Below are 14826 nucleotides of genomic sequence, written 5' to 3'. Positions count from 1 at the left end.
GCAGCATCAACAAATGCAGGCAGGAGATCAACAGAGCACATGCAGGAGCAGCCGTTTTGTGCAGTGCCAAGTGGGGACGGGTGGGGGCAACCGAGGAGTGGGAGCAGCAGGGGTGGGCCTTGTATGCCAGGCTAGGGCAGCCACTCAAAGATCTTAAACAGGTTTTTTTTTTCCCCCTACACTTTACAAAGCTGACTCTAGCTGGGGAGAAGTGATAATAGGGAAAGAAAAGGAGGCAGAGACACCAGTGAGGAGGCCACTGCTTGGTTCACGTGGGAGATACTGAGGTCCTGAGCTGGGGCAGTGGTATCAGGAACAGAGGGGAGAAGAACAGAGAGTTACAATGATAGAACTTGATGGGCTGTGAGGGGTCAGGGGGAGGCAAGGACCAAGGAAACACCTAAGTTTCAATTTAGGAGACCAGGGAACGGTAGTGCCTTTACTGAGATAGGAACACGGGAGGCGGGTGGGTTGGAGGAGGGGGGCGGAGTCTAGCTCTGAATGGGCTGAATAGACAACTGCTTGCGTTTCTGAGGATGGTGGGGCACAGAGGCTCTGAGCTCCCAGGAGGTCTGCCCAATAGAACAGGCATCCTCCCCTTCCCCATGATCAAGAACGGCTCTGCATTCTGGATGGAGAGCCTCACTTTCAATGTCAGTGCTCTGGCTTGTGGTCTGTAGGTTGGCCCTGCTTTGGCTCCAGTGACCCCAGAAGACCAGAGAGGCCATGGGGGCCTGGGCTGTGGGGCTGGTGCTTTATCTCCTCCATTTGTAAGGCGGTAACTGTGCGCCAGCCTTGCTAGAAGCCCTGCAGCTGGGGATCACACTGATAAATTCACTGTATTACTTTGCACAAATCAATATCCCAGCACTTACCAGGGGTTGATGTGACCGAAATTGGTTTCAGTCAATTCGTGAGGGTAATAAATGGCCATTTATCAAATCAATTCATTCTGCGGCATTTCTCTGCCTGCGCATCCTCGTGGTACCCCTGGGGTGCCAGGCTCCACCTAGCCAGCCCCCAGCACACATCTGACACTAGCCTAGAGGACCCAGGGAGGTCTGGCTTACCCTCTAGATCCGCCTCCCTCTCCTGCACCTACTTCAGTCTTGAGGTCCTGAGGCACTGGCTGCTGCTTACCTGCCACAAATTCCAACCCAAAGAGTGCCTCATGCTTCACCTGAGTTGGTAGCCGAACACAATCTATTATCAGTGTGATCCCTGGCTGCAGGGCCTCTAGCAAGGTGGGTGCACAGTTACTGCCTTACAAATGGAAGAGAACATACCAACCCCGCAGCCCAGGCCATCCACGGCCTCTGTATCTTTTCCATCATCACTGGAGCCATACCAGGGTCAACCTACATACCACAGGACAAAGATCTGCCTCCAGATCTGAGGCAGTTCGGGTGACAGAATGGAGCTTTGGGTAGAAGGAAGCACTCGGGGCAGACATTCTGACAGCTCCTAGGAGGTGGGGAGTGGAATCATCTACTCCTGCTCTGGGCCAAGGGCAGGGACAGACAAGGTGGTGTAGGACCAGGGGAAGAGGCCAGTCTGGGGCTGGGACTAGGGATAAGTCCCAGGTTGAAGGAAATAACTGTGGGCCTGACCTATAGAGCACAGTACCCAACCCTAGGTGGTAAACATCTTGAGGAAGGGGACTAAATTTTATTGAGTGCTATCTGGTACATACTGTAAGGAGCATGTGCTTTACAGTCCGACAGTCCTGGATTTGGTTCCCCTGTACAGAGATGAGGAAACTGACGCTCAAAGAAGCTGAATGATCAGCCTGAGTTGCACAGCTGGTAAGTGGCCCACCTACGATTTGAGCCCTGGTTGATCCTCCCTCTCCCCCCAACTACTTCTGGGAGCTTCATAGCTTATGGGCTTGAGAAGCTAGTGAGTAGCAGAAGGTAAGAGGAGCAGACAACCTGCTAGGAAAGGGCTGTGTAAGAAGTGGGGGGAAAATATCATGATGGCAGCTGCAGTTCTGGCCCAAGTGGACATGAGACTCCAGCAGGATATGCTTTCTCAGATCTCTGCTAGGTCATCTGTCTCTCCCATGGGCTCCTCCTCCTTCTCTTCTTCAACTCAAGAGCTCCCAGGTCTCCTTCCCCTCTACCTCAGACACAAAGTGGGGTGTTGCCACCTCCAAGGTGGTGGCTGAGGGTGGCTGTCTGTATCCAGACCCAAAAGGGCAGCCTGGTGTGGTCTGGGCCTGAGTAGCAGGAACTTGTGTATTCATAAAAGCTTTCCCTGGCTTCTGTGTGTGCCTGCAGGCAGCCTTCTGACCTCTAGCTGGTGAGGCAGCTCTGGTCTATGGGCTCCTCTTTTTTTTTTTTTAATTAATTAATTTATTTTGGTTGTACTGGGTCCTCTTAGTTGCAGCAGGTGGGCTCCTTAGTTGCAGCTCGCCAGCTCCTTAGTTGCAGCATGTGGACTCCTTAGTTGTGGCAGGTGTGCTCCTTAGTTGCAGCTCCAGGGCTCCTTAGTTGCAGTTTGCTGACTCCTTAGTTGTGACAAGTGCGCTCCTTAGTTGTGGCATGTGAATTCTTAGTTGCAGCATGCATGTGGGCTCTAGTTCCCTGACCAGGGATTGAACCTGGGCCCCCTGCATTGGGAGCGTGGAGTCTTACCCACTGAGCCACAAGGGAATTCCCTATGGGCTCCTCTTATTCACTGATAGTCAGGCCCCTGATGAGGGGCTCACGATCCTACTGGTGTGTGAGGCATCTGATGAATACTTGCAAAAACGAAGTTGATGACAGATATAAAGAGAAATTAACAGTCCCACTGGTGTGTAAGGATGATGGAGATTGGGCTGGGCTTGGTGTGTCACAGGGGTGGCTGCTTTCATTGTTCAATGACTCCTCTAATAGGTTTCCTAGGGCTGACAAGGCCACTCCAGAATGTTCCAGAGGGGCACCACAATTTCAGACTCATATCTCTTTTTACCGGCAAGCAGAATCTGGTGCTGGCGTTGGCAGTCGCTGGGCTGCATCTGGTGGGACTAGATGCAGCACTAGATGCAACATGTGAGTGGGACTGACCACGACATCATAGGGAAGAGGTTTTTAATTTTCTTTTTTTTTTTTTTTGCCAAGCCACGTGGCACGCGGGATCCCAGTCCCCGACCGGGGACTGAACCTGCACCCTCTGCAGTGGAGGCGCAGAGTCCTAACCACTGGACCTCCAGGGAGGTCCCGGAAAGAGGTTTTTAAACTTGAGCTGAGCATCAGATTGCCTGCAGGGCCTGTTAAAACACAGATTTCTGGGGAATTCCCTGGGGGCCCAGTGGTTAGGACTCTGTGCTTTCACTGCCGAGGGCCTGGGTTCAATCCCTGGTCGGAGAACTAAGATCCCATAAGCTGCATGGCGTGGCCAAAAAAATAAATAAATTAAAAAATAACCCCAAAAAACAAAACCCACAGATTTCTGGGGCCCTCTGCCAGAACTTCTTATTCCATAGGTCTGGGCTGAGGCCTCAGATCTACATTTCTAACAAGTTCCCAGAGGATGCTGGTGCTGCTGGTCCAGAGACCACTTTGAGAACCACTGCCCTGGGGAATACCCCTTGTCTAAGCCAGGCATAGGGTTCCACTGACCTTACCTCACCTGTCTGAGGTCACCCTCAGGGAGTCATGCACCTGAGTAGAGGAACAATAGTGAGGCCACCATCCTGAGCAGAATCTCAGTTTGATATATCTCTCTAGTGGGATCTGCATGGGGAGGAGGACCATTAGATTAGGAGTTACACCAGCAGGCAGTCTAGCTCCCAGGGGTCAAAGTATCGGACATAAAGAACTTCTGAGGTGGAGAAGAAGGCACTCAAGACTTGTTCAGAATGTTTTCCCCAAAATTGAGCCAGCTGCTGACAAATTATACTGAAGTGTGGCAGAGTCCTGTGCTGGGAGACAGAAGATAAAAGTTCTAGTTCTGGCTCAACTGATACATTACTAGTGATGGACAAACTCCTGTTCCTCTCTGGGTCTCAGTTTCCCCACCTGAAAAATGGGGGTGGGGTGGGGGCAGTAGACCAGATGAAGGTCAGAGTTAAATTCAAAGCATACGAAAGCAGCCTTGAGCAAATTACTGAAGTGATCTGTCTCAGCTTCCTCATCTGTAAAAGAGGAATTTAATGGCACCAACCTCATAGGGTTGCTGTAAAGATTAAATGACACAACATATGCAAAGAGCTTAGAACACTGCCTGGAACATAGGAAGTACTCAACAAATGTTATGTTGTAATATTATTAGCCACTTCTCCCCAGCGTGGAGACAGCAGGACTACACCTCATTGTGGCAGACCGCGAGCCTCCTCGCCCTTTTTGGTGTGGGCCAGCATCTCACATACTCACCAGCACCTACTGTGGCGATGGCACTCTCCTGGCCAATGATGTGCTCCTTCAGCCGCTGCTCCAGGGGAAAGCGGCGCCGTTCCTCGGCCTCACGTTTCCGCTGCTTCTCTTGGTACTGTGGGGAGAGAGGGAAGGTGGCTCAGGGGTGCTGGGCCCAGGAGGATCCTAGTTTCATTCTATCCCCCAACCCAGGGGGGAAAAACACAGGTTTTTTTCTCTGGGGGTCCTGATGCACAGCTCTGGCTCATGACCACTGGAGGCTGGCCCAGTCCTTCCCCTGCCCCTCGACTTAGGCCTCACCTCATCTCCCTACCTCGGGTGGCCACTGCTCAGGGGTCCTGCCTCACCCTGCTAGTAAGTACTGCTAGTAAATTAACCCTTAACTCTGGCGTCTGACAGAAGATTTGGTTCGAATCTCAGCTCTATCACTTACAAGAGGTGCTTATTACCTGGAGTAAGTTACTTTGCCCAGTTTTCTCCTCTGTAAATTGGGGATTAAATATGATAACGTATATAGAATGTGCCTAGCATCATGGCTGATGTGCACTGAGTGCTTACAAATATAGGTTCCTTTCCTTTTCCACTTATCCTCTTTTTCTTTTTTTATAAATTTATTTATTTATTTATTTTATTTTTGGCTGTGTTGGGTCCTTGTTGCTGCGCGCGGGCTTTTAGTTGTGGTGAGCGGGGGCTACTCTTCTTTGCGGTGCATGGGCTTCTCATTGCGGTGGCTTCTCTTGTTGCGGAGCACGGGCTCTAGGCGTGCGGGCTTCAGTAGTGTGGTCCACGGGCTCTAGAGCGCAGGCTCAGTAGTGGTGGCGCATGGGCTTAGTTGTTCCACGACATGTGGGATCTTCCCAGACCAGGGCTCAAACCTGTGATCCCTGCATTGGCAGGCTGATTCTTAACCACTGCACCACCAGGGAAGTCTTCCACTTATCCTCTTGAAAACCATTTTGGTTTTTTTTTTTTTTTTTTTAACCATTTTGGTTTTAAACCAGAGCTACGAACACCCTCTACTTCAATGATACTGCATTTCAATTAAACACAACTATTCAGCAATTGCTGTGTGCCTGGCCCTGTGCATGCAATGATGGAAAGGTGGGGCAGGTGGAAGGAGGAGGATTATACCCTGCCCCCTGGGAGGTTTAGATGATGCTGAGTGCCTGGCATGTGTCTGGCCTCCGGCTTGGCCCATTTCAGAAAAGGCAGACGGAGGAGGCCCGAGCTTGGTCCTGCTGCGAGGGAGAAGAGGAGAGCCAGGCCTTGCTCTCAGGGAGCTCAAAGTTGGGCACGGGAGGTGAGGCAGGGTCTGTACACAAATACTACTCAGGCAGAATTAGCCATTTCCCTCATGGTTCCAAAGCATGTGTGCCTATTTCTAGCCTTGTACTTATCACTAAAAAAAAAATTACTTGAAAACCAGTTTGTTGCATGTTCGTGATTCTGTCTTCCAAATCAATTATGAGCTCCCTGAGGGTAGGCACTGCCTTTTACTCACTGCTATTCCCAGCACGGGTCCTGGCACAGTGGAGGCATCTGGTGAGTATTTGCAAAAATGAAGTTGATGACAGATATAAAGAGAAATTAACAGCTAGACTGGGTGGTGTAGGAGTACAGAGAAGGGAAGGATACATAAAGCACGGAACAATTCTGGGAGACAGGAGGCTTGAAGGAGCTGGAATACTGGGCTAGGTGGGAGCTGTGGGACTATCTGGAGACTGGGCAAGGAGGGGTGAGTGTGTGGGTCTGATGATAAAGCATTTATGGAGGCCAGGGGATGGAGGGTGGGGGAAGGAAGCAGGTCTTGAAGTGGGATGGAAAGACCTGGGTCTCCAGGAGGCTTCTTTCCCCTAGGGCCCCTGTAATACTGACAACTTTCTAGAAAGCGAGCTGCCAAGGTATGGCCCTGTCACAAAAGTTGTGGCTGCAGATTGCTCTTGCAGGGAGAGTGGATGAAAAATACCTGCTGCTTGGGCAGTGTTTTCCTGTTAAGGTAGTGACCTTGACAGAAGTTAAAAAAAATAAATAGCAAACAATCCAATTTCGGCTGTTGCTATCAGTCTGTAACTGAAAGCTCCCATCAGTTCTGGGGTTTCATATGGAGCAATAATTCGGCGCCGATCCCAGCGGAGCAACACTTGCTGGTTGGAATCCAGCGCGTCATCATGCAGCTCCCTCAGGCGCCACATACATCACCTGGCTCTGCCGACTCCAGCCATATATCTGCCTCCTCCTCCCTGTCCACCCAGCCCCTCTCAGCACTCGAGTCCACTGGGGTGGAAGGCTCTGATGGTGAGATGCACACATACCTGCTGGTACAGCACTGGCCAGCGGCCTGGCCAGCTCACAGTCAGTCTGGCTGCAGAAGGAAGCTGGCCTCCGAGGGTTTGTTAGGTCTGTTTCATCACTTCCCCTCAGGGATGGGTATTCCTGCCTCTGGGCCTTTTGCTCACACTGCTCCCTCAGCACGAAAGTCTTCTCTATTCCCACCTACCTCTAAGTGATCTCAGCTTAAATACCAAATTGTCTAAGGAGACTGCTGCCCTGGCCCCGGGACCTCCAGAGCACTTATTTAACTGACTGTTTATGTCTGCTTACTCCACACATGAGGTCCGTAGTGACAAAGCCCATGTTTTATTCATCGCTATAGCTCCAGCACCTAGCATAGGGCCCTACTCACAGAAGGAGTCAATACATGTTGCCAACCGAATGAGGTAACTACCGTTTGTGGAACAGCTGCTGTGTGCCAGGCACTGTACTCAGCACTTTATATGTAGTGTCTCACTGAATTCTTACAGTAGTCCCCATCTGGAGTTTGACTCCTCTTCTGGCTCACAGTGGGGCACACAGTGTGGCAGAAAGAAGCAGCTTTGCTCCAGAAAGATGTGAATTTAGACCTCACCTAATCCACTTACTAGTTAGCTGACCTTGGGGAAGTTAATTCACCTCTCTGAATTTCAGTTTCCGCATCTCTAATACGGTGATGGTACTCACACCTACCTTGCAGGATCCTTGTGGGAAGCTGGTGAGGATTAAGTGAGGTGATGTATACGAAACAATTGGCAGGTCTCTGGCATACAGCAAATGTGTATGTAGAAGTGGCTACGTGAGAGACTCAAGTGGCCAGCATAGTACCTGGCCCGTGGCAGGCCTCTGATAAATGTAACTTCTCCTTTGCTGCATTTTGATGACTGATTATCTAACCCAGTGCCTTTTTTCTTTGTTTGTTTTTGTTTTGGTGCTGGAACCCTTTTAACTAATTTAATCTGCACGGAGCCCACAGATAAGGGGAACAGTTGCTCCGGCTTAAGCAGAAGCCAGAGGCCAAGTCCACTTGGATGCCCCCACTTGCCCCAGCGTGGCTCCTGAGGCTTCTCCCCCTAGGAACCCTGGGTCTGCAGGGTACAGTCTCAACACCAACTGAGTTCTCAGGACGCCTCTACTGTCTGGGGTGGCTCAGCTCTGCCTGTCAATTTTCCTTACGCAGTAGAGAACTCCATATCTAGGTACTTTCCATCTATTAGTTTGTGGGGCCTCACAAAACATATCTTTTTTCCTTTGCTACAGGCAAAGCCTAACATGGCATTTCCCGCCACTTTGTCGGTTTGGGTACGGCCACCATGGCCTCCTTAAGTCTTCTTCAGGGAAATAGTTCTACCTCCTATAACTCGACTTCACTGTCATGATTTTAGGTTATCTTAGTATTCCTGTTATTTTCTTGGGCAATGGGAAAGGGTTCTTGACTTTTATGGGGGTGAGCATGGGGGAAAGGTTGCACTGTGATCTGGCTGGTTTCTCAGGAGCTTTCTAGATGGTACTGGGAAAGATTCAACCTATGGCTTAAATCTGAGCACATCCTGACTCTAGCATACTCCCTCCCAGCCTGAAGCCCTATATATCTCCTCAGAGAAACTTCTGAAACTGGATCAGACTTTCTGATAAAAATGTACAGGACGGGCTTCCCTGGTGGTGCAGTGGTTGGGAGTCTGCCTGCCAATGCAGGGGACACGGGTTCGGGCCCTGGTCTGGGAGGATCCCACATGACGCGGAGCAACTAGGCCCGTGAGCCACAATTACTGAGCCTGCGTGTCTGGAGCCTGTGCTCCGCAACAAGGGAGGCCGCGATAATGAGGGGCCCGCGCACCGCGATGAGGAGTGGCCCCCGCTTGCCGCAACTAGAGAAAGCCCTCGCACAGAAACGAAGACCCAACACAGCCATAAATAGATAAATAAATTAAAAAAAAAAAAAAAAGACAATGGATTGAGTTGTACACTTAAAAAAAAAAAAAATGTACAGGACAATGGGATTAAACCAGGTAGAAGGTTAGTGCTTCATGCTCTTTTCCTAATGCTTATTAGCACAGAGTTTATATTAAAAAATATGTTGAATGAATGAATGACTTTTTAAGGCATGAGCTATGAGTTCAGGCTTGTGGAAAACTAACCAGTGGAAGAACCTAGGAAAGGAAAACACTTGGTCTGTATATATTCTATTTGGGGGAGAGGAGAGAGAAGGATGGGAGAAGGCACTTGGTAAGGGTCTATGAATGTGGGCTACTGCTGTTCCCGGCTTTCTGAGGAAATGTGGAGAAAGGCTACAGGGACTGAGGTCAAGGCCCTGCTTTGACAGGATTCCATTGGAGGAGAAGACAGGTTAAATGAACCAGCCTACAAAAGTAGGGGGCACTGGGCTGAGAGGCCCAAGAAGCTACCCAGGAGAGCAAGAGCGGGGGAGTGATCATCTTCTTAATAAAAGCCACATGCAATTAGCTTCAGAAGCCCTCACCTGGAGCCAGCAGCAACCAGCTCCCTATGCTGCATCTCGGCTGGATAATCATGGCCACTGGTTTCCATCATTCTTGATTTAATATGGCACCCCTCCTGGCTCTGAGTGCATTTACAGGAAAGGCCTGGGAGGCCGAGGCGAAACCTAGCTGGGCTCTCGCTAGGAAGTGGGCGGCTGGGCAGAGTGGCTCTGCGGAGGAGGGTTACAGGGAGAAGGGGTATGGCAGCACACCTACTGTTGGGCATTCCTCAGGAACAGGTCTGATAATAAACCTGGTAGTACGTTCACTGAGAGAGGAGCTAGGGTAGGGGTGGTAGGCAGAATGAGACCCTGGACAAGAACAGGATAAGCATGGAGGAGGGAAGAGAAGAGAGGCCAAGCTGCAGTTTGCCTCTTGTGGGAGGTCAGGGCAGAGCCACTGGCTGCTCACACACTCAGATATGCCCCACCCTCCTGACTCCCTGATCCAACCCCAACTTATATCATAGTCAAGGCTTCTACCATGCCCTGAAGCTGTGGGGGACGGAGAGGACTGGGCGCAGAGGCCAACAAAGGGGACCATGGGGCAACAGACGAGACTGGCGGGTGTGGGATGATGGAAAGAGTCCTGAGAAGGGGGGTGATGACAAGAGGAGCCCAGGGGTTCCAACAAAGGAGCCTGGGAAATACAGAGCAGACAGGAGAGGAGACTGGGGGACAAGAGGGGCACCTAAGGGACTTGAAAGTCTCTTGAACTAGCTCAGAGTCCACATCCTTGTAGAGGAAAGCTGGGTACAGAGCAGGCATCAGTCCCATCAGACTTGAGGACCACTATGTCAGCATCCTAGACTTCATTCTCCTCTCCGCCAGTTGATCTCCTTTTGCTGCCAGAGCCATATTTTTTTTTTTTTAAAGGTTTGCATTTTTTAAAAAAAATTTATTTATTTATGGTTGTGTTGGGTCTTCGTTTCTGTGCGAGGGCTTTCTCTAGTTGCGGCAAGCGGGGGCCACTCTTCATCGCGGTGCGCGGGCCTTCTCACCATCGCGGCCTCTCTTGTTGCGGAGCACAGGCTCCAGACGCGCAGGCTCAGTAATTATGGCTCACAGGCCCAGTTGCTCCGTGGCATGTAGGATCTTCCCAGACCAGGGCTTGAACCCGTGTCCCCTGCATTGGCAGGCAGACTCTCAACCACTGCGCCACCAGGGAAACCCAGAGCCATATTTTTAACATGTAAATCAGACCATGTCATTCCTTTGCAAATAGCTGGGTTGATCCAGAGACAAGAGTGGCGAGAGAAGGTTAAGAGGCGCTAGGAGTGGCTAAGGTGAGAAAATGGGTTATGTTCTCCTCAGTCCATCACATCAGGAGGCACGTGATGTTCCTGTACCTGTGGCTGAGGATGTTAATTTTGATCACTTGGTTAAGGTGGTCTGTGCCAAGTTTCTCCATCATTTTTCCCTTTGTAATTAATAAGCACCTTGTGGGGTGGGACTCAGTGACTACGAAAATATCCTGTTACTCCTCAAACTTCCACTCACTAGTTTGAACATGGACTGATGAGTCTTGCTTGATTTGGGACCAACTGTTCTAATTCTCACAGCCCTGTGGAGTTCAGAGGATCTCCTCCCTCACTGTCCAGAGATGAAGTAATTAAAGCAGGGTCCCACTGGTAGCAAGTAATAAAGGCAGAACACTAACCCTTGTAGTCTAACTCCAGTGCCTGCACTTTCCACCCTGGGGATAAGAAAAGACCTGTTCTTGCCTTCAGGAAGTTCAGAGCCTATTTAGGAAGATGAGACTTAAAACACAAATTTCATATTCTTACTTTTAGCATGGGGCTACCTAACAAATTTATTGAAAATAAACACCAGAGGGTGTTCTTGCCAGAAATGCATAATCTGAGTTGAATCATAAGGAAACATTAGACAAACCCAAATCAAGGACGGTCTACAAAATAACCAGCTTGTATTCGTTAGAATGTCAAGGTCATGAAAGACAGACTGAGGAACTGTTCCAGATTAAAGGAGACCAGGGCTTCCTTGGTGGCGCAGTTGTTAAGAATCCGCCTGCCACTGCAGGGGACACGGGTTCGAGCACTGGTCCGGGAAGATCCCACATGCCGCGGAGCAACGAAGCCCGTGTGCCAAAAGTACTGAGCCTGAGCTCTAGAGCCCGCGAGCCGCAAAACTACTGAGCCCGTGTGCCACAACTACTGTAGCTAGCGCGCCTAGAGACCGTGCTCCACAACAACAGAAGCCACGGCAATGAGAAGCCCGTGCACGGCAACGAAGAGTAGCCCCCGCTCGCCGCAACTAGAGAAAGCCATGTGCAGCAACAAAGACCCAACACAGCCAAAAAAAAAAAAAAAAAAAATAATTTTAAAAAATAAAAAAATAAAGGAGACCAAAGAGACATGAAAACTGAATCCAGCTTCAGATCCATAATTTTCTTTTCTTGTAAAGATAATTATTGGGACAACTGGTGAAATCTGAATAACATCTATAGATTAGTTAATATCAATATTAGGGCTTCCCTGGTGGCGCAGTGGTTGAGAATCTGCCTGCCAATGCAGGGGACACGGGTTCAAGCCCTGGTCTGGGAAGATCCCACATGCCGCGGAGCAACTAGGCCTGTGAGCCACAATTACTGAGCCTGCGCGTCTGGAGCCTGTGCTCCGCAACAAGAGAGGCCGCAATAATGAGAGGCCCGCGCACCGCGATGAAGAGTGGCCCCCGCTTGCCGCAACTAGAGAAAGCCCTCGCACAGAAACGAAGACCCAAGACAACCATAAATAAATAAATAAATAAACCCAAAGTTAAAAAAAAAAAATCAGTATTAATGCTCTGATTTTGAGGATTGTACTGAGGTTATATAAGAAAATGCCCTTTATTTTTTAGGAAATTCATACAAGTATTTAGGGGTAAAGGGGTATCGAGTATATAACTTAACTCTCAAATGGTTCAGAAAAAATTATACATATATCTCTATATTATTTATATATACATAAGTAATAAAGCAAGTGCAATAAAATGTTGACAATTGGTATTAAGGGTGAAGGTTTATGGGAATTCGCTGTACTGTCTTTGAAATTATGTAAAAGTAAAACAAATCAGGACAATGCTTACCCTTAGGGATGGGTAGTGACTGGAAGGGAGTATGATGCAAATGAGTGCTTGTAATAGCCTATTTCTTGATCAGGTATATTCAGCTTGTAAAAATACAGTGAGCTGTATACTTATGTGTACTTTATACAAATATGTTTCAACAAAAAGTTTTTGAGCAGTTAAAAGAAGGGACTTCCCTGGTGGCGCAGTTGTTAAGAATCCGCCTGCCAATGCAGGGGACACGGGTTCGAGCCCTGGTCCGGGAAGATCCCACATGCAGCAGAGCAACTAAGCCCCGTGTGCCACAACGTGCGCCTGTGCTCTAGAGCCTGTGAGCCACAACTACTGAGCCCACGTGCCACAACTACTGAAGCCCGTGCACCTAGAGCCTGTGCTCTGCAACAAGAGAAGCCACCGCAATGAGAAGGCCGCGCACCACAACAAAGAGTAGCCCCTGCTCACTGCAACTAGAGAAAGCCTGCGCGTAGCAACGAAGACCCAACACAGCCAAAAAAAAAAAAAAAAAAGAAGTGAAAAGAAAAAGAAAGAAAGCACAAGCCTGTCCCCATAAAGCATGGAGTGCTGTGTTTGGCCCATGGAGAACCTGTAACAAAGGTCAGACGGTGCTGTCTGGGCCCTCTGGGCCAAGCACAGAGCCAGGCATGCAGCACAGTGGCTCTCGAAATGAGATGCGAAGCAGGGAGCAGGTTGGGCAAGGCAGGGAAGGGATATCTCTTCACCCTAAGCCAGGAGGAACACAACCCTTTTACCCTCCTGTATACCTCACCTGTTCTCTCCTGATAGCTTCCTTCAGATCTGATGGGAGCACCCAGGCTTGAAGCCCAGAATGAGGGGCTCAGGGGAGCACTGCATCCCCAGCTACCCCTGAAGCAAATGAAAAAATACAGAGATAGGAAATGTGCTTGTGATTCTGTCACTGGGATATGCAAATAAAATATATATGATAGGCCTATCTGCCTAATATTCCTGCCAATTCATTCTCTGGATGTGATTAAAATGAGCAATAAATTCCTCGTGAGTCTCAGTGGAGTGAGGATCTGGGAGTGGAGATGCGGGCTGGCACCAGCACGTCCCCCTCAGCTGAATATTCATCATGGAATAGCTCCCTATATTTTTGTTTTATCTGCCATCGTGTGCACAGAGATATATTTCTACCTCTCCTTCGTCTCTTAGTTATGATGTGAAAATGGTCTAAGCTTTAAGTATTAAACTCTCCAGCTAGTGAAATCCTTCAAAGTGAGATCACAGTTATCTTCTCTACGAAGCCTGCCCTGCTCATTCTGCCTGGAGGTGATCCATGCTTTCCTGGGGCCCCCACAAACTCTGTGTGGACCCCTCCTAAGGCACAAGTCAGTCTGTGCGTATCAGAGCTAAGAGCGCCTGCCTCTCCCCATCTTCCTCTCCCAACAGCCAGCTCAGGAGACAGGGGCTGGGCTTCATCCACCTCTGGACCTTCTCAGGGGGCCCAAGGGGGCTTCCGCACACAGAGAATGCTGAGAGGACTGAGCAAACCAGCCATGAGGAGAAAATTATTTAGGCCACCTAAGGTGACAGAGATTCTTAGATAAGTGACACATTTTAAAAGGCAGAAGAAAATTAAAAATTAGGCTTATGGATAATTCTAAAATGAGAAAACCATCAAGAAATAATAAGTGAAAAAGCAGATTCCAAATATGGAACTAGGATCATAACTAACACCTTCAGGACCAAGTAGGAAATACAAATGTCTGACAGGCAAGCACATAATACAATAGGAAATAGGCGCCTGTGGCTGGAGAGTCCACGCTCCAACCTCTAAGGCATTATACTCACATTTAAAAAAAAAAACTGAGTTGGCAAAAGAAAACATGGCTGCCGGTTTGAGACCCCTGGGGTTTAAACAGTAGGCTACTAACCAGGTTAAAAAAAAAAAGACCACTTATATAAATATATATAGATATGGTCCAGAAAAGGCAAATGTAGCATCATAAGAAGAAATCTGATTCCTATCCCAATAGTTACTAATAATAGCTTGATTTTCTAAAGTCACCTGCTTTATTTCAGCTTCAGATTTCTCATTTGTAAAATGCGGGGAATAATAGCTGCTTCATGGCTTTGTTACAGAATTAGAAAAAATATATATTAGAACACCTGGCAGAGTGCCTAGATGCACTTGATAAATGGTACCTACTATTATTATAAGTAATTAAGAACATTAATAGCAGTTATGTATAGGTAGTCAGGCTATCAGGCTAAAATGTTCTTAACTGAGATTCAGCTCAGTTGACATCTCTTCCAAGAAGCCTTCCTTGATCTCCCAGGCAGGATTAGAAGCTACCTTGGCTTTCCACAGTCCCTGTCCCTGGGCTTCCCTGGGACTGATGACTCAGTGGTGTCATGCTTTACTTGCCTGTCTCCTCACCAGATTGGGACCTCCTTGAGGGTTTCACCCAGCTGTCTTCTTCCCATTTAGCCGAGAGCCTGGCACATAGATGTCATTCATAAATATGTACTGACTTATTTAATTCTCCTCATTTTACTCTCCAAATTTTCCATAATGGGAAAGATGACTTTTATAATTGCAAATTTTCTATA

At 48.7% G+C, this 14826-nt stretch overlaps 1 protein-coding gene across 1 annotated transcript in view; it reads right to left on the bottom strand.

Moving 5' to 3' along the window:
- Positions 1-14826, bottom strand: part of CLPB (caseinolytic mitochondrial matrix peptidase chaperone subunit B) — a 146616-nt gene that overhangs the window by 22597 nt on the left and 109193 nt on the right. The window contains exon 7 of the mRNA XM_036861854.1: positions 4359-4473. Within this exon, the coding sequence (XP_036717749.1) occupies positions 4359-4473 (115 nt within the window). The remainder of the gene's footprint in view (positions 1-4358; positions 4474-14826) is intronic.

This window comes from Balaenoptera musculus, chromosome 8 (assembly GCF_009873245.2).
Source record: "Balaenoptera musculus isolate JJ_BM4_2016_0621 chromosome 8, mBalMus1.pri.v3, whole genome shotgun sequence".
Lineage (NCBI taxonomy): Eukaryota > Metazoa > Chordata > Mammalia > Artiodactyla > Balaenopteridae > Balaenoptera > Balaenoptera musculus.
Note: the sequence above shows the minus strand (reverse complement) of the source record. Positions and strands in the feature narration are given on the sequence as shown.